At 38.3% G+C, this 19,047-nt stretch overlaps 8 protein-coding genes across 8 annotated transcripts; 3 read left to right on the top strand and 5 right to left on the bottom strand.

The window, feature by feature from the left end:
• Nucleotides 1-315: 315 nt before the first annotated feature.
• On the bottom strand, nucleotides 316-1,901 carry I206_107228 (uncharacterized protein; the record flags this gene model as incomplete). Its single annotated transcript, XM_019156950.1, has 5 exons — nucleotides 316-571; nucleotides 684-837; nucleotides 900-999; nucleotides 1,092-1,333; nucleotides 1,427-1,901. 5 exons carry the CDS (start codon nucleotides 1,899-1,901, stop codon nucleotides 316-318), a joined length of 1,227 nt encoding a protein of 408 aa, XP_019009668.1.
• Nucleotides 1,902-3,437: 1,536 nt separating this feature from the next.
• I206_107227 (uncharacterized protein) lies at nucleotides 3,438-4,618 on the top strand (the record flags this gene model as incomplete). Its single annotated transcript, XM_019156951.1, has 4 exons — nucleotides 3,438-3,654; nucleotides 3,720-3,781; nucleotides 3,843-4,429; nucleotides 4,516-4,618. The coding sequence occupies 4 exons, from the start codon at nucleotides 3,438-3,440 to the stop codon at nucleotides 4,616-4,618; spliced, it is 969 nt and encodes a 322-aa protein (XP_019009669.1).
• Nucleotides 4,619-4,996: 378 nt separating this feature from the next.
• I206_107226 (uncharacterized protein) lies at nucleotides 4,997-6,244 on the bottom strand (the record flags this gene model as incomplete). Its single annotated transcript, XM_019156952.1, has 4 exons — nucleotides 4,997-5,123; nucleotides 5,192-5,847; nucleotides 5,914-5,975; nucleotides 6,037-6,244. 4 exons carry the CDS (start codon nucleotides 6,242-6,244, stop codon nucleotides 4,997-4,999), a joined length of 1,053 nt encoding a protein of 350 aa, XP_019009670.1.
• Nucleotides 6,245-6,866: 622 nt separating this feature from the next.
• On the top strand, nucleotides 6,867-7,968 carry I206_107225 (uncharacterized protein; the record flags this gene model as incomplete). The annotated part of the gene is made up of 4 exons (XM_019156953.1): nucleotides 6,867-7,065; nucleotides 7,158-7,219; nucleotides 7,284-7,792; nucleotides 7,866-7,968. The coding sequence occupies 4 exons, from the start codon at nucleotides 6,867-6,869 to the stop codon at nucleotides 7,966-7,968; spliced, it is 873 nt and encodes a 290-aa protein (XP_019009671.1).
• Nucleotides 7,969-8,324: 356 nt separating this feature from the next.
• Nucleotides 8,325-10,997, bottom strand: I206_107224 (uncharacterized protein; the record flags this gene model as incomplete). The annotated part of the gene is made up of 10 exons (XM_070203482.1): nucleotides 8,325-8,545; nucleotides 8,634-8,943; nucleotides 8,998-9,057; nucleotides 9,119-9,420; nucleotides 9,483-9,566; nucleotides 9,627-9,720; nucleotides 9,790-10,037; nucleotides 10,098-10,337; nucleotides 10,399-10,567; nucleotides 10,728-10,997. The coding sequence occupies 10 exons, from the start codon at nucleotides 10,995-10,997 to the stop codon at nucleotides 8,325-8,327; spliced, it is 1,998 nt and encodes a 665-aa protein (XP_070059583.1).
• A 461-nt stretch (nucleotides 10,998-11,458) lies between these two features.
• I206_107223 (uncharacterized protein) lies at nucleotides 11,459-13,500 on the top strand (the record flags this gene model as incomplete). Its single annotated transcript, XM_019156955.1, has 2 exons — nucleotides 11,459-11,686; nucleotides 11,785-13,500. The coding sequence occupies 2 exons, from the start codon at nucleotides 11,459-11,461 to the stop codon at nucleotides 13,498-13,500; spliced, it is 1,944 nt and encodes a 647-aa protein (XP_019009673.1).
• A 237-nt stretch (nucleotides 13,501-13,737) lies between these two features.
• Nucleotides 13,738-17,548, bottom strand: I206_107222 (uncharacterized protein; the record flags this gene model as incomplete). The annotated part of the gene is made up of 8 exons (XM_070203481.1): nucleotides 13,738-13,882; nucleotides 13,969-15,319; nucleotides 15,378-15,668; nucleotides 15,717-15,956; nucleotides 16,009-16,107; nucleotides 16,171-16,458; nucleotides 16,524-17,336; nucleotides 17,407-17,548. 8 exons carry the CDS (start codon nucleotides 17,546-17,548, stop codon nucleotides 13,738-13,740), a joined length of 3,369 nt encoding a protein of 1,122 aa, XP_070059582.1.
• A 653-nt stretch (nucleotides 17,549-18,201) lies between these two features.
• On the bottom strand, nucleotides 18,202-18,726 carry I206_107221 (uncharacterized protein; the record flags this gene model as incomplete). The annotated part of the gene is made up of 1 exon (XM_019156957.1): nucleotides 18,202-18,726. One exon carries the CDS (start codon nucleotides 18,724-18,726, stop codon nucleotides 18,202-18,204), a length of 525 nt encoding a protein of 174 aa, XP_019009675.1.
• Nucleotides 18,727-19,047: the final 321 nt, after the last annotated feature.

Genomic DNA, 19,047 nt, shown 5'->3' with positions numbered 1-19,047 from the left:
CTGATCACAGTATGGATGAACTACCTTTGAGAGACGGAGTGGAGTTGCTGACAACATTTAAAGAAAGATATGACAAAGGTCATTTCGATCCAAATATAGTCTGTCAAAGATGATCATTGATTGTGGAGGTATACGGAATATGCATTGTAAGTATAAGTATGAGAGAAGGTACGGGAATATATGTTTGAAATTACAAAATAAAAGTTTGATTTGGAAGCGAGTAAATTTATTTGGATGATACATAAACGCAAGGTTTCTTTAAATCAAATCGCTCGAAGGGTATATATATAGATAAAGCGAATTTAACTTATCCCTTTAAACGGTACATACATCTTCAACTTTACAATTAGAAGGTAAAGATTGAACTTCTTCAGTTCTATAATAAAATAAAACACTTCTAACTTTCATAATTGAATCTTCAATTGGTGGACCTGCAGACCAACCTTTTGCACCATTTGACCAATTATTAAAAGTTGCTTCCATTGGATGAATTGCATTATATTGATTTGGTGAACCAATTTCTTTTCCATCCATATATCTTGGTGAATATGTACCTGGTACCCATGCGATACTTTTTTTTTTTAAGAATAAAAAAACAAAAACAATTTTTTTTTAAAAATATATAGTCAGATTCAATTTTGATTTTTGGTAGATTAATGGGGATTAAAAAACATAAAACTCACGTATAAGTATGGAAATCTTTTGTAGGATCTTCAGAGAATGTAGTAGGTTGACCACTACCATTTTCACCTGATGCATGAGGAATACCAGTATATTCTTTATTAGGTAAAGGAGAATTAGGATCACCTGCAGGATCCCAATTTGTACTCCATATACCTAATTTTAAAATTTCTTTATTAGTAAAAGCAATTTCAAATTAATGCTTTGAGCAAATTTACCTGGTGCTGTTCCTTCTTTATTAGGATTCATTATAGCTCCTCCTATTACTTCAATATCGAGTTCATCGGCAAATTGATTAGGATTAGTATGATTCATCCACTATAAATCACATAGAGAATTTCAAACTCAATATCAGTATTTATTTTGCCAAGTTATAATAATCATTTTGAATTCTAATGATAATAACTTACAAAGGCTTGACATGTTCCTGGAGTATCTGTCCATTGAATTTCAGATTGGAAAATACCATATAAAGTAGCGTTATCATGAATAATTTCTGGACAATGTAATTGATTTGGAGCAGCAGTTTGAGCTCCTTTCATATTTAATAATAAATTTCCATCTTTAATTGAAAGTGATGATGGATCTCCAATACAATGAGAAATAGATTCTGGTTGTCCACCTTCAGTAAGACCAGTTGAATTGGGACCACCTATAAAAGTTTGTTTTTGCGATTAGCAAATCATTTTCAATAATGTGTGAAAAGGAGAGAGGGAGAAAAAGTTAAAAGAAAATAATAACTTACCAACCCATTTACCATCATTAATTCTCCAACCATGTTCTTTTAAGTCATCCCCACTTTTAAAACCTTCATTATTCTCTAAGGAAGAAAAATTAAATTCAAATTTAAATGGCATATAAATATCACCTAATCCTGATACTTTATATCCACAATCGCATTTTTCTTTATCAGGTTGTTTAAATTTAAAATTTGGATTTGATCCTGGTGAAATTGTTGGATCTTTTGAAGAAGTTGTATTTCCATTACTTGAAGTAGCAGATGAAGCAGATGCAGTATCGGTATTTGAAGTCGAAGAAGAAACCTTTGCAGTAGAATCAACAATAGCCGAAGAAACAGAGGAAGTTGTTCCTTCTGTAGCTACTGCAGCTACTCCCACGACACCAGTTCCAGTTGATGCCCCTTTAGCTGAACATGTACCTCCCAAGGCTCTGCCTATGAGAGGTAAGATTGAAATTAGACTGAATGAGATTGATCGCATTATCGAGATGAAATCGGTATGACCAAATCCAAATAAAGTAGTTAAAGGGAAAGTATAGCTCTGTGTAAGATCTACTTGCAAAGAACTTGGAGGATTCTGAGTAGCTTCGAATGTCGTATCGATCTGAAATGATAAATCGAAAGTGGGTTTGATAGGTGATATTTAGCTTTATTTATATCTTCATTCTTTAACTCGGTCTTTTGTAAACAGGATCGGTGATGAAAAGTTTGATGAAAGGGGATTAGATTGATTATTGAACTTAATAAAAGGGATTAGAAGGGATAAATCATGATTTCCAAAGGATAAAATGGGTGATCAATCAATTTAGATTGAAACGATTTTGTAAAGATCAGGAGCTCAGGGGAAAAATTTATATCACTAACCTTGTCCTTTGTGTGTGGGGAATATTTCATCATAGTCAATGTGATGATCAACCCTCCACAAAGGAGGCAAAAGAGCCATCGAAGGACATTGTGGGTGTGCATTTTGCCCTAATACGAGATTGGAGGATTGGAGTCGATCACGAGTAAGATCCTTGAATTAATCCGGATCTGAATCCATAGGACAAGCGATCATGTCCTCAGGAATGTATCGGATGTTCGAGTAAATTGCTAAGATCGTTGACCTGTGCTACGATGTTCACTTCAGTGTATGACAATCAAATTTAGTCCAGGAAAACATGTGCGGTTTGTTTGGTTCCTTTATCGCAATTCAGCTTGAGATCCTGACAATTGTGACGCGCATCCATTTCCTCGGTCATATATCGGTCACTTTGCTTAGGATGTCGATTGCTTCCTATAAACGTTCGTTCAAATCACTTCATCACTAAAATGAGGATCATGCATGCAATGAGCAGTGCCGAAGGGAATCTACCTCGCCAGTACGCTTGCGAGAACAGTTTCACCAAATCGCCTGTTGAGCAAAAGCTTGGAAAGCTCAAAAAGGTTACACCGTAAGGGAGTCGAACCCTTGCCGCACCGAATCCGTTACTAAGGAGTTGAGTCCTAATGGCAACGGTGCATGATACCGTTTCACCAACGGTGTGTTGGTTGTTTTGGGGGTCAATGCATTAAATGATATCGTACCTTCGTTACTTAGCCAAAATTAACGCCTTGAAAATAGTTAATCTCAGTCTGCATGCTGCAAGGATATGGTTGATAACATGCGCAGGGGAAGTACAGATACCGGGAAAGCGGAGTTCAATTGCTCTTCCGACTGTTGTCATGTCATGGAAATCCAATTGACAGGGTACGAATGAATTTAACCATAAAATTAAACCTCCACTCTTCATGATCAAATGAAACCAAAAACAAACGGTTAGCTTAGCTATGACCTTTTTGTTTAAATGAAACGATCAAAATACAAATTAAAGCTGAAATAAATCAACTCAAAATGGTTCCATGAATCTCAAATAGTTTCTTCTTCAATCATTCATGTAATAAATCATTGCGCTATATAAACGAATTGAGATTCAATCCAAATTGTATTTTGAAATATCGATTCTCTTCAAAAGTTCATGAGAAAAGTATTTTGAAAATGGCAGAAAAAGCTTTAGAATCACTTTCAATTTCATCATTACCTCCAAATATTAATTTACCACCTTTACCTAAAATTCAAGATTTAAATATTGAAAGAAAAGTATTTACACATTCAAGTTATATTGCAAAACCTAAATATTCTATACAACTTTTTGAAAATGAAGATGAAAGTAGAGATAATGAAAAATTAGAATTACTTGGTGATTCTTTACTTGGTATGTATCTTTTCACTTCTTGATGTTTAGTATTAGGCTATGAGCTGACGTTATGTTAATATCAGATTGTGCTGTTGTTGGTTTATTACAAGATCTTTATCCCAATTTAAATCCAGGTATAGCTACTGTACGTATATCAACATGTTAATCGGTAATGCGATCGCTAATTATATATGATGATCATTTAGCAACTCAAATCTAATCTTGTCAATAATTCAATATTAAGAGAATTATGTAAATATTATCAATTAAATGAAAAATTAATTGCCCCTCCAGAACAATTAACGGTTTTAAGAAATGGTGAAAAAGTACTTGCGAATTTATTTGAAGCTTATATTGCTGGATTATATTATTCTTATTTAAAACATGGTTTTAAAAATTCAAATTCATCTTCATCAATATCTACTCCACCTAAATCACCTTCTCTATTTCCCACAATAAGCCCTTCTTATATTTACAATGATATCGATTTTTCAAATAGAGAAAAAAAACCAACTAGAGGTGAAGCAATTGATTATCTTGATAAATGGCTTAGACCACTTTTTCAACCTATTGCTAAACATATTCTTCTTCAAATGAAAGAAAAAGAACAAAATGCAAGATTATCAGGTACAACTGAAGATTTTGATACTGATAAAAAAGCAATAGGTGCAAATGCAAGACTTAATCAATGGTTTGAACATAAAGAAAAAGGTATACCAGATTATGCTCATTCCAGAGCTGGAGATCTTTGGAAAGTTTTATGTATAGCTACAGATAGACATGGTAAACAATGGTGAGTATTGTTACCTTGTTACAAACCTTGTATCCATGTCAACGTGTCTTATATATATGTTGCTCATGATTTTGTTTTCTCTGTAGGTATGGAGAAGCAGTTCGTACGACTGTGAAAGCGGCAAAAGCTGTCGCTGCTTATAAAGTCTGCGTACAATTCGAGTCGGAACGACCCGACTTCAAGGGATGATCGACTATTTTTGCTGATTACAACTTGCCCTGGTGAACGATGGAATTTAGAAGGAGGTAAGAACTTAGAGAGCAGAACAGGAGTCCGACAGAATATCGGAGGAGCGCTTGTTGCTCAAGAAATTAATCATATTGTATATAACGTAAACTAAACTTCACTGTGTAAATCTACTTATGCCATAACGTATCGTGCTTTACATTTATTGTCATTTCCGCTACATCGAATAACAGCTAAATATCTACTGATCTCAGACTTGCAAGTACACTGGGTATCTCTTGATATACGAGGAAAGTACAAAGTTAATATTACCTGGAATTGGCTAATGAAGAGACTTCAAACCTCGTTTTTTACCTGATCAAATTCGAGAACGATCTTGACTTATGTGTCGCTTTCGCCCCTTTTCCTCTTACCAGAGTTCCCCTTGATCTCTCTCACTTTCTGCAAAGCCAGATAAGCAGCGATGTTACTTGCATCTTTAGAATTAGGCGCTATACCTTCCTCACGACTTTGCACAGGAATTCAAAATTCAGCGTTTCAGACTGTTGGTACAATGCATAGAAGGGCCAAACTTACATGATGATCTGTTGATGCGGGAAAATCACCGTACATCTAACTCTCCAATTTAAACCTGATTCTCCTTTTCCATCTTCTGGGAGAATTTTATCCTGAGTATAAATTGGCATCTGCATTTTATCTCTTCCTAAGAGAAGATGTAATTCAGCTTTACTACCTTCTGACATTGCTTTCAACCTTCTATTCTCATCTTCTGTTGGATCGTGTAATGCTTGAGCCAAAGGCAGAAACACCGCTTTCAGGAAAGGAATAAGTTGGATGTAAGATTGAGAAGAAGCTTGAATATGATTTACTTCATTTGATTCTGCTTGAATAAGTTCATCGGCAATATTGGTATCCCTACTTTTAAGAGCAGGTCTAGCAATTCCTGTATTGAGTTTTTTCTTCTTGCTTTTGTCCTTATCTTGACTACTTTGCTTCTTTTGGGTACCATCAGTAGATCCAACGAGTCGTTCACCATTGCTCGCATCAAGGTGTTCTTTCTCGTAAGCGTAGTATAAACCCCCGAGATGAGCTACAAACATTTCTGAGGTGCTCTTGATTGAGTGACATACTTTATCTTGGAGGTGTCGGCTGATTGTCATTTCCTTAGGTAGATTGTAATAAACGGATAAAGCTGAAAAGAGAGAAGGTGAAGTGAGCTTTGTACGAAGCGCCTACATTCTCTCGTCAGCTACAATACACATTACTCATTCAATCAAGATGTTTGGAATACAATTTACCGAAGCTGATTCTTTATCGATCTCTGGGTAAAGATCTTGTAATAATGCAGTTATGAAAGTGACTATCATCAACGATCAGCTACATTTCCTCAATTGCAATAGGATCATTAGGCTGAAGCTGACATATGATACCTTCTCCGCTAAATGCTAATTTGTCATATCTATATTTAGGATTAATGCCACTTCCCAATGGAACAGATGGGTGTGTCATAGCGGATTTCTTGATGAGTTCATTTGTGGTATCTGGGAGCCTAGGTAGATTATCGAGCTTATCAATGGTAGCTTGATATGAGTTATTAATGATGTCGTCTTCAAAATCTGATTTTGGCATGCTGATTACCATATTGACAAATTATGCTGATCTTTTGAATGGTATGATAGGAAAAGAAGAAGAGGCAATCAAGATGATATACGCAAAGGTGGAGGAAGCATATTCGTGCATACATCGGGAAGAATTCATCAATTTGATGGGAAAGTTGACTCATCGATTGTGTATTCTAGTGTATGTTTGATGATAATACTAAAACCTTATCGAGGTGTCCGTGCGCCGATATTAGAAAATCCGCCACGATCGTCCAAAACTCGAGCAAATGTGGTCTTGTAGAGATAACAATGGTTCCCATGCACAAGTGCTCAACGTTGCTGTACGAGAAATGAAAATTCAAGGAGAGTAGCTTCATCTACAAATGATCACCTGTCGTAATTTTTACATTCTTCTATTCAAAATGTTGATCAACAAACAAGATTCTTGAGAATCCAATCAATTTGCTTCTGAATAAACACGACTTTTCGTCGTTTCCGCCAAGATTCAATACAACAAAAATACTACAATACCAATTGGGATATGCATACATATAGAACATTCAAAATCACATACGCTTTCAAGTTTGATTCTTCTCCCACATATTCATCACTATTTCATCTTCTTTTCCTTTTGGTTGAAATAAAGCGAGATGAGTGAACAAATCCCAACTTCAGCATTGGTACTTCTTGAATCCAATTTCGTTTATCCACCTTTACCTCCAATCACAGATCCTAAATTGAAAAAAGCAGTTTTCACTCATCGATCACTTGTTAATTCATTACCTTCAGATTTACAAATTGATTGGGAAAGTTATGATAAATCAGCTCATGTTGGTGATTCTCTTCTTGGTAAGTGGGGTTTGACTTTTACAATTTCTTTTCGATTCAGTCCCGAAATGAAAACAGCCTGACTCAAGTCTTTGCTATGATTTGATATCTAGACACTTTTATCACTTGTTTATTGCATGCTATGTATCCCACTGCTCGTCCAAAAGTGGCAACTGTAAGTCGTCATAGGTTTATACAATGACATATGATAATTAAAAATTTGAAATTCTAACATATAGGATCTTCGTTCTAAATTAGTTAATAGAGAAATCAATTCACACATTTCAAGATATTATGATTTACCTTCAAAAGTTAAAACAAGTAAAGGTACAAGTGGAACTTTTCAATTATCAAATGATGAAGTAGGAGAAGTCTATGAAGCATATTTAGCTGGTTTATTTTATTCTTATCTAAATTTGAAATCATTAACATCAAATGATGAAATTGATTTTATTGGATATGGAAAAGCTTTTGAAAAACTTTCTAATTTTTTAATATTAATTTATAAACCTTTAATAAAATCTTTATATGATGATAGAATTAATAAATTTGATTATTTAATTGAAATTTCAGAAGGATCAAAATCTGAATTAAATACTTTTACTCAAAAATTTAAAATTTCACAACCTCAATATGGTAATCCTGAATTAATTTGGCCTTATTGGATTCCTGAAAATGAAAGAAAAGGTAATTATGGTAAAGTTTGGCAAAATACTTGTACAGTATTTAAAAAGGATGGAACTATGATGTAAGTGAAAAAATCGTGCAAGAAAATATTGATTTGATGATGTATCACTAATCATATCAATACTCGAATTTAGTACTTGTACTGGTATGGCAGAAGGAACTAGGGTAACCGCAGAAAATGTGGCTGCTTATCTCGTTTTACAACAACTCAAAGGACAAGGTAGAAATACGTATTGAGTATTTCGGCCGTACTTGGTTCTATCTTTTTCGCTCTCTGAAGAATGTTAATATCGTATTCGGTGGTTTCGAATGAGGTGGTAATTATGCTTATACATGATACATCATACTTCCTATGCAAATGCTTATATCATTTGGTAACAGCGCCAGTCGGTTACAGGCATTTTGCAATTATCGTGACAAATTTGTCAGGTAATCGCATCTCGGAAAATTATGTAGGCTATGATAATGTATTGAGATATATATGAGAAAGGCAAGGGAACATACGAATGCAAGTGGAATTGATGTAATTCGACAAGGTCGGAAGCACAGCTCGTAAGCTCGTACAAACACATGGTAGGAATATGAGCACATGCTTAGCTAGTGATAGTAGACACGTTACCAGAGGAGTTGACAGTATTAAGAACAGGTGGCAGAGGTACATTGTTAGTAGTTGTATTGGCGGTATTCGTTGAAGCGGAAGGCGCAGTAGTTGAGAGTAATTTAGACATTGGTTGGGCGTATGCTAATGATCTCTTGACGTAGAAGAGCATATAGGCTTTTTGAGATAAGACAGAAGATAGTGTCGTGGGTGTGACTGTCATCAACGTCAGTCTTTTCTACTCATAATCGTCTAGCCCTCTGATATTGCGCACAAGGACCAGGAATCGGGGATTTGAGCTCACCTTTATCGTCATCACAATGCCACCACTCTTCACCCTCTCGAACATCAGCCCAATAATGTCCATTGTCCAACTTTCCTTCGTGCGTAACAACCGCAAATAAGTCATACATGAATAGGGAATCGGGTAAGACGTTATCTTCTGCTGGCTGGGTCTCGTCGTCAATGTTCGGCTTGACATCTTCCGAAACTGATTGATTCGATGCGAAGGAAGTTGGACTGGGTGAGTCAACATAGGGTCTCATGTTGAGACTGGAAGGAAATTTGACATGAGATTCAATTTTGGAGGATGAAGAGGTCATATGTGCGAATCGCTGTATGGTTGTCAGCTGGACAGTTCCCACAAAAGTCAATAAAGACCAACTGACTTTGAGCTGGAATGACAGAACAGGCGCCAATTTCTTGATTGCCAGATTCTTTGTGGCATACTGCAAAGATTGTCTCATTTAGCATCTCGATGCGTTTCAGTACAGATCAAGGTTTACTCACGGTGCCAGGTCCACCACCACACTTGGAACACTCGAACCCCTTGCCGCTTCCATCCGTCTCACCGATATTCTCATTCGCACAGAATCGCCTTAAGAGCCCAGCCAGAGTCAATTGGTTCCCAGCACTGATTCCTTCGGAAGATGAAGTAGATGTATTGGATGCGATGGTCGCGGATGATGATCCCGCCAAAGGTGAATAAGGGAAATCGAGTTGTACATCCAGTATTGGGTCTATGGTGGAGGATGTGTGGGAACAGGAAGAGCAGGTCACCGAAGACAGCAATTGTCCTGAGAATGTTTGGTCTATTGGCAAATCAGTATTCAGTCAGCAAAGGGAAACAAATGGAATTTATAGCTCAACCCACGAGCAATACAATTACAACTCGACAATTGACCTTTTGCGTGGGCGTGTATCTGGTCCAAGGCTGCGAGGAAGAAGGAATGCGCATCTGCGGGTAGCGTCCATATCAGCCTCGTTCCACACTATTGTTAACGTCATCAAAGCTAACCTTGTTGCCCATAGCCTTCCAGCTCTGCACTAGCATGCCACATAGCGTAGAGCATGGTGATCGGGCCATATGGCGACTTGTCCTCGTTATAAAACTAATCATGACGACACACAGTCAGCTGAAACCTTGCATACCAGGCGGTTCAAAGCTAATCCTAACTTACTTCCTCAAATGCTCTGTCCATTTCGCAACACATGCAGCCCTTCTCCCTATCTATACCCGGTGCACCGTTTGGCGCTTCAGCTCCAAGGAACGGTTTACCGACGCTTAAACCCCTCGAGCCATTCGGGCAAACGTGTCGATTATGTTTGTCCGACAGGAAATATGCTTTGAGTAAAGGATTATGTATGAGCGACTGTAAGATGGCAGAAAGGAAACATGTTTGAGATAGATTCAATAAGGGTCGTAAACCTGTTTCCATATTTGTCAGCGAACGACAATCTGAATCGAGATCATGAAGTCTCAAATTACCTCGACAAGAGCTCTTTTCTACTTCGCTTTCTTGTATTTTGACCATATTGGTAGGATTCCAGGCTTTCCATGGTCCTCTACCTCTACCTCGCCCACCGCCCACGACACCAGGTTCACGAGACTTGTCATGCATCTCTTCCGTACGAATACGTACTATCCGGAAGATCGATTCGAATTGATCGGGATAAATAGTGTCAGAGCATGACGAGCAGTATATTGCACCTGAAGACGGATCGACAGCTACGGGCAAGATACAAAATGTCAGTCAAAATAGGTTCAACCTGTGTATGAAACGGCTTACCGAATCCGCATGATCCGTTGCTTTGCTGCCAATGAGATCGCATACAGTCCTTCGATGTCGACGAAGAAGATACGCCTATAAAGGGTAGACAGCCGATATATGGACAAGTCAGGCATGCCCATGGTCGTGTAAGGGTTGTCGAGCAGGAGTGGCATGCTGGTGATGATGTCTGGCGCAGAGAAGAAAAGGTTAGCTACTTGTGTAGAATTGATTATGCATACCACGATTCAAGGCTTGCCCGATCACACAAAGGAGGCACATGACCGTAGGGCGAGGGACAGAACCTTTCCCAGAATCTATGTCCGGCGCTTTGCTTGAAATTCACTCACTTTCCTTCGCTTCGCACCTTCTGCCACAGCTCCCCATCTGACGGTTTCCGTGAATCGCTTTTCCACTTCGTGCTTCTTGCGCTCGGGAGCAGGTGCTGGCACAGAGCCATTCATACCATCTTGGGGGAGCTGATAGTCCTGAGTGGCTTTGTTTGCGGATTCGAGCAATGAGGAAAGATGTGAGCAAATGGATGTGTCAGGTCTTGCGAATATATTTGTAGCTGTTGGTGTTGAGCCTGTTGAAGGCGCTGCCGTCACTACGTTCGACATGATGAGGTATAGCACAAGCGAAAGCAGAACCTCAACTGGGAATAGGCACACCCGCTCCAGCTCGGTGTATAGCTGCGCAGCTAATGCTGTAGAAAGAGCAGGCCACGATTAAGATCGGATAAATGAGTATTGATAAATCACAAAAGAAAGATGAAATGATGAATTAGCTCGGGCTTTTACAACCGGAACAAACCGATATCTAAAGCACGTGAGCAGCACGCCTCAAAGAGTTAAACCATCTATTACGTAACTTATGAATATCTGTACGCGTTGAACCTGACGCGTTTTTAAACAACATTGACACGAAAATATCAAATATCAAATATCATCAACATTGACGACTTAACATCATAACTTCACTACAGTCCCAAACATCACAACCTCACCAAAAGGAACAAAGTCAATCAGTAATACATCGTTCGTCAGCAACATACCTTTAGTCCATCGGCATTCTTCCGATCATGTCAAATACGAACCCCCTTCTCTCACCTCCATTCTATGTCATACCGGGTATAGACCCTAACTCGCCTATATCAGCTCAAACAGAACAGATAGATCAACTCAATACGCTTCTACTACAAGAAATTGATGCAAATTTCGCTAGATTCCATCAGATAGTGACCAGTAGGATCTTACCGGAGATCAAGAGATTTGCGATTGCAGGTGAACCCACGAGGGAAGCTGCTCAGGTGAGTACTAGCAGCCTTTCACGCGGTTCATGATTGCTTAACTTTAGTAAATTGTTCCGAAACATACACCTGGCTGATTCAACTTATCTATCATTCAGTTTTGGCGATCATTCTTTGAAGCAGCCTCATCAATTAGATTACCAGGAACGACAGATACCGCATCACATTTACAACAAGATACATCAACTCAGTACGATGATCAAACAATGACTTTACGTAGAGATCAAGATGACACTGCAGCTCATCCGAATGATGAATCAGGATCAAGCTTTATATTTGATCCTTCAGCTACATCCTCAACACCTTTACCTGCTGGTAGGACGGGTGTACATGAATCATGGGAAGATTCAATGGAATCTCCCTTTGATAGATTAGATAGGAAATTAAGAGATGAATTGAAAATTGATCAAAATTATGGAGATCAAAGCGCTTTATCAAGTGATTTACCTACTCCATCTTTACCAAGTGGTTATTCTTTACCTCATTTAAGTAAAAATGCATCAAGTATATCAAGTTGGAATCAAACACCTTCTTTTCAAAATCAAAATCAACCACAACATCAAAATCTTGATGATTCTCAAGAAGAATATTCAACAGGTACAGTCAATCCAGAAGATATTCCTATAACTAGTCAAAATCATCAACCTTCAAGACCTTCATCCGCAACTCCAAAAGCTAATAGGACAATAGCAAGCTCTTCAGCTTCAACTTCTGAAAATCCATTCGGAGCCAATTTTAGTGGTATAGCAGATTTACGTTCAACACCTTTAAATGCAGGTAAATTCAAATCGAAATCTTCAAAAACTAAAAGACCACCCAAACAATCCATCTTACCTGGTATAAATGATGAAGATTCTTCAGATGAAGAAGGTGGTATACCTTATGGAATGTCTCCTCCAGTTACTATGAAATTTTCATTACCACCTAAAGCTCAAGCTGTATTTAACGTTTCCAAGACTCCAGCAAAGTCTAGTTCGAAAGAAAAAGACAAATTACCTGTCAAAGAAATACATAATGAAGGTGAGAAGCAAGCCAAGTTCATATTGGATGATTTATTAGAAGAGATGGGATCGGAATTATCACCTAGATTAGATACTCCAGAAGGATTAGGTAGATATTCCATAATGCCAGGTGATCTTATACCTGGTGAAGGTAAATTATTATTCTCACAAGAAAGAATTCCCCAACAATCAATTACAGAAGAAGAGAACGGGGAAGAAGAAAATACATATCATCCTAATGTACATTCGAATTTAGGACAACAACATAGTAGAATGAGAAGATCAACAGGAGCAAATACTTCTTTCGGTTCTGATATAATTGATTTACCTGTTGGACAACAAGTTTATTCTGCAGAAGATTCTTTTGAAGGTGATTCATTCGGTGATTCATTAGATGATGAAGAAATTACATCTTCAAATACAATCAGTCATACAGGAACTGGAACTGGAACGGGAACGGGAATAGCGACTGGAACAATTTCAAGTGTACCTTATTCAATATATGAAAATAATATAGCAGATAATTCTTATTTATCTTCAGAAGGTGATTTAACAAGACAAGGTGATCTTTCAGAAGCAGGTGTTATATTTGGTCAACAACCAAATTATTTACCACAACAACAACAACATCAACAACAAATACATAATGCTACATTAGCAGGAGGGAAAGAAGGAATAGGAAGACGTAAATCTCAATTTGAATTAATGAAACGTGAAGAAATGGATACTTATTTTGGAGGTAAATTGGAAGATGCAGCTGGAAATGATGTTTTAAATAGTCCAACTAATCAAAGAAAGGCAGGTGGTTTATAGGCAAGATTTTTTTGTGTTTTTCGGGCAGATACTCTCGTTTGGTAAAAATTTATAGAGTTCAAGGGATGTACTTTCGTACAAAATGCATGAAATTATATCTAATGATAAAATACAATTGAGATCGAATATACAAACTAATATGCTAATTACATTTGACGTTATGTTGTCATATTATTGATCCATATTACATAAAGTACTGCTTGATGATATGAATTCTCCACAATACGAATAATTTTTTTATTCCTCTTCTTCTCCTTCAAGTGGTTCATATTGATTTTCATCTTCTTCTTTACCTCTTTTCATCCACCACCAACCTACTGAAATAGCTGTTATGATAAGTAAAAGACCAATACCGGATAAAGTTATTACTAGCCATCCCCATCTAAATGTTTTTAACAAATTTTAGTTTTCACCTTGCGTGTATATTGTTAAAACAGCAGTATCCGAAAATGAAGTTTTCTGACTTACCTTGAAAACCAACTTGGTTGATAAGGTATAAGAACATTATCAATCATTAAAACACCACCTCCAAGAGTCATACCATCTTTCCATAATTTATCAAATTGTTCTTTATCTTCATCTTCAATTTTTTTGTCTTTTCGTTTTTTAGCCATATCAAAATCGAAAGGATGTGATGCTAAATCTTTCTTGTAATTCTTTTTCCATCTAACAGTTGATCTTCCACTTTGTCCAATTCTAGCAGAATTACCAATTTCTAAACCTTTATTATCTTTTAAACCTCCACCTCTTGCACCTTTAATTCCAACAATAAAAGAATTATCACCTGTTGCTCTAAATGCCAATTTACCAAATTTACTTTTTGTTGATAATAAAGTTTCATAAATTAAATCATCATCTAATGAAATTGGTTTTCCATCTTGTGGAGGTTTAATTGGTTGTTGTAATTTCTTTCCTCCTTCTTGAGATAAAATTGTTGAAGTAGAAGGTATTATATGTAATTTAAGTAGATTAAGTAAAGCTTCTTTATCATTTAAATAATGTGTTAAATTTAGTCTTGAAAATGCTTTGTCGGAAGGTACTAAAACTGTATAGCTTGGCATTGCTAATTCTTCTATATTACGGTCTTCATCTCCTTCATCGTTGTCACCATCATTATCATCTTGAGAATGGATAGAAGCTATTCTACCTTGTAACTCAGCAGCTGAAACTTCTTTCTTAGTTGGTTCTCGACCTTCCAATATCCAGCTCAGACCGGCACGCATCATCAAATCGCCCATTGTGCTTTGCTTGGATCCTCTAATGAGCTTAGCATTAGTGATTTTGACGTCCGCTGGCATGATGACAGTATCAATTGTATGTATTACGCCGGTATTGGTTAGAGCGTCGGAATGCCAAATTTTGGTAGATCGAAGTTCTCCATTGGCAGGTAAGGATTCACCAGAATCAAATCCTTCCCATTTTGTAGGCGAGCTAAGTGTTATACTACCATTCTTCCCTTTGGTTCGATCTAAAACGATCACTCCGCCTTCTAGAGTTGTATATACCTTCTTACCGTATTCTACCTCTGGCGAATAGATGACTCCGTTGACCGAATGATATTTTAGGACTTTCCGTAACTCATCCTTGCCTTCTGGTAACAAAAGGTATTGCATGGCTAGACCAAGTTGATTGAAAGCTCGATTGCGAGGCATGAAATAGGTTGTCGCAGGGCTTCGCTTCACGGACTTATCCAACTCAGCAGCATATATAGCAGCTATGAAAGTTGACAGTTGTAAGTCCGATACAGCTGTCTGCAGAACATCGTCTGGAGGCGATAAGAGCGAAGATATGAGGTAGATAATGCTTTTACCAATTTTGACTAAGGAGGAATGTTAGCTTCCAAATCATAAATCTCGCATTGCGTGCGGTGGGCTCACCTGGTTTGCCAAGAACAGTCGCTCCGCCAAATCTGATTTCTCCTTCTCCGATGGTTTCCCAATCGTTTCGATCCTTTTCAAATCGCTCAGGGACATCTACTCGCAGTCTTTGTCGTCCACCACCAAGCAGAGAAGTTTGAAGTTCTGTCCCTAGGAGCATGCCATCTTTGATATCGGAAGGTAGTAGCCTTCCGGGTAAAATGTGATATTGCAGTAAGGCCGCCAGCGGAGCCGCATCCTTGATAGGTTGCTTCGCAGTCCCCTCCATGTCGGTCAGAAGCTCTACATTGCCTGCTTCGGCGGCAGCCCAGATTTCAGGGATGGGCGCACCCCATTCACCTCCCCATTTGTCCATCATGTCTAGTACATCATCCGTAGGTGCTAATATCGTCCATTCGTCTTCTTTGCCTCTTCGATGATTGTCAGTGCCGGAAGAGCCAATATACGTATCTGAAAGGTTGGCAGATCGGAGCAAGGAGACGAATCGAGTTGCATTGAGGGATAAAAGCATTTTCTCAGCTGAGTTGAGAAGACTGAAATTCTCCGGCAATAGTAGATTAGGCATGATGTGAATGACACCTGTAAGGTTCTTGTCAGTGACGCACAGTATTAGGGAAGAAATGCAACAAACCATTTGAGGCAAATATATCCACCACTTCAGCATCAGTACCATTTATCGTAAGATCACCCTGTCCAGATGACTGAACAGTCAGGTTCAGGCCAGATGAGGCTAAGAGGTTAGTTTGTTCGTTAGCTCCTGAATGACTAAGCAGAGATCCATTGTTGAGCTCACCTTCTATAGTCTTATTGACCAGCGCATCACTCCAGCCCACACAATCTTTGCCTACACCCAGTACTACAGCACCTGCTAAAACTCTAGCTGTTCCTTCCTCACCGTAAGGTCCAGCAAGATATCCTTTCTCGATATCATCAAAAGCGGCACTGAATGCTTCGTGAGAAGGTGCAAAGAAGGTTAGATGAGGTGAGGTAGCAAGGGAATCTGGCAGAGGTCCCGGAAGGTTATTGAAGGTAAGAAGGTGTGATAGGTATTTCAATGAAGGGTGTGTACGGATGATGTCCTCTAAATACAGGGGCAGATCATGATAAGCTTGCGCTCACAGGTTTGCAGATCTGGATGAAGCTCACCTATTGAACGGGGCATATCCAATACGCCATTTATACCAACTACCGCTCCATTCCTAGTCCACCTGATTCCCTTGAATTTTTCTTTGTTTTCGTCTTTACCTTTTCCAATGTTCGAATCCGCTAATTCAGTTTTATTCGGCTTAGGCCGGGGAGTATCATCTTCCCATCCTTTCCCATCCCAAAAAGTCACTCCATTATCACCATTCCATTCTAAGCCAATCTTTCCTCGTTCCCCTCCATGTTCGGAACCAATCTTAGCTAATCTTATACGTTGCCCATGTCCACCTAACAGTCCTTCACCTCCTCGAGGTAACCAAGGAGGCCCCGGCTCAGGAGTGGGAGGCAATTGGGGTTCTTCAGCTAATGGAAATAAAAGAGTGGTTTCGATAGTTGTGTTGGGTGTGGTTTCCGATGGGATGAAGGCGGTTGGGTGTAAGGTGTAATTGAACATATGGTAAAGAAGATGTTGCCTTAATGCCCAATTTTGATTATCCATCATATTTCTTTCCCATTCTTCATCATGATTCGTATTTGATATTCGCATATCAAGAACCTCATCTTCGGATTTTAACCAATCTTGTAATCCCCCTTGACCTAACCATCCTGAACTAAGCTCGTTCCTCACTTCGGATTCAGGTCGATGCTTATCTGCCCAATCTGTCCATGCTCGATCTGTAGGTGCAAATATAGTTGCATTTCCTATATGAGCTAAAAGTGGTATACATTTAGCTCGCTGAAGTAAATGTAACGTTATTGTATGTTGCGTTGAAGCTGTTAAAGCAGATACGATGGTTTCGGCGTTGACTGAAATACCTGATAATAGGTACAAATGTCTTTCAGCATGAGCTACGCGTCCTTACAGTTATAAACATAGTATGCTCACCACCACCATCCTCTGCCGCTCCTGCACCATACGCATGGTCATTATCTTGCTGAGGTGCTGAATTGCCTGTAAAGGCCAATTGTTGTGAAAGGCCTAAACGAGCGGCGACAAGGACCGAAATCAGTAATCTAGAAGACCACATCGTGGTAGAGGATCATGTGTTGGTATATCAATATTGAGGAGTCTTTCAAGCTGTTTTTCTATCGTTCGAATAGCATATTGATCATTTGAAGCAAGAGTGTAGTAAGCTCAAATCAACAATTGACTTTTATGGAATCTTGCGCAGATTTGTTCATGATGACGCAGTGTTTGATGACGTTTGAGTGGGTGGCGATGACCGATGCGGTTACAGTCGGATAATCATGTCAAGTCGTGCATAAGATCATAATACAGGACAAGTTAATCGAGTTTGCATGGGCTGGATATGTATATAAGCATGTATCTGTCTACGTAGAGGTATGATACGGAAGTTCGTAAATTCTACCTAATGAAATGACAGATCTCCCATATCATTACTATACTCAGCGTAATTAGCAATGTAAATTTCACTTCCCACCCTTGCTTGATTCTTTTTGAACTAGCGTTCCAATTTACAAAACCAGTATTCCCATTTCCATTTCCATTGACAGTACCAGTAGTATTTGTATTCCAGCCATTATTCGTAATGGTAGAAGTAGGTGAAACAGCATTATTATTACCAATATGTGTCCAAGCGGATCCAATACCTGTTGTAGAAGTGATACCCCATCCACCATTTGAGGTAGTTATCCAATTATCACCAGAGGAAGAAGAAGACTAATCATTTGAATTATTTGAATTTACTTCTCCTCCATAAGTAATTTCACTTCCAGAAGAAGTACTTGTAGAATAATCACCAGTAGATGTAATCCAAAAAGACCAAAAAGTATTTGTAATTTCCATTATACTTGTAAATTCTGTACTCATTAAAATAGGTGTAGGTGAATATTGAATTATAAATATTGTACCTTCTTTTGTAATTGTAGAAGTTAAAATTTCAGTTGAATAAATAGTTTCAGTAATTGTTTTTGAATTTGTAATATATGTAGTTATATAACAAGGTACAGAAGTTGTTGATAATATTGTTGAAGTTACTATACTTGCTTCTAATGTTGTTGCTGTTCCTCCAAATGTACAATCACCTTCACATCTTTTGTTTGGAATTTTTGTAGTTGATGGAAAAATCGCTGAATTTAATGATATACCTGGAGAAGCAGTGGGAGTTGGACTAGGTATTGAAGATAGGGTTAATACGGCTAGGGAAGAAGGTAGTATGCCAAGCAAGAAAATTGGGAAGATCATGATGATTGGGGTAGAAGATGTTGTGTGAAATGCAGGATGGTGTGAGAGATGTTTAGAATGCGATTGGAGATATGCAATAAGGTTCAAGATATCTCACCCTCCCTACCCTTTTATAGTGTCATATTAAAGTCGAGCGATGACTCGCAAGCCAAACGACCGAGTCCGGAATGAAAGGACGTCCGATTTCTGACACATACTAGAACAGACAAAGGTTAGTGATCAGTGTAGTCAGTATGACCTTGCTCCTGCTTAGCGTTTCACCCCTTCGTTCTTCGAGTAAGAGGCGAATCCTGGTAATCAATAGCCAAGATCTATGCATCT

Source organism: Kwoniella pini, chromosome 10 (assembly GCF_000512605.2).
Source record: "Kwoniella pini CBS 10737 chromosome 10, complete sequence".
Classification (NCBI taxonomy): domain Eukaryota; kingdom Fungi; phylum Basidiomycota; class Tremellomycetes; order Tremellales; family Cryptococcaceae; genus Kwoniella; species Kwoniella pini.
The sequence above is the reverse complement of the archived record's forward strand: the minus strand, read 5'-3'. Positions and strand labels throughout refer to the sequence as shown.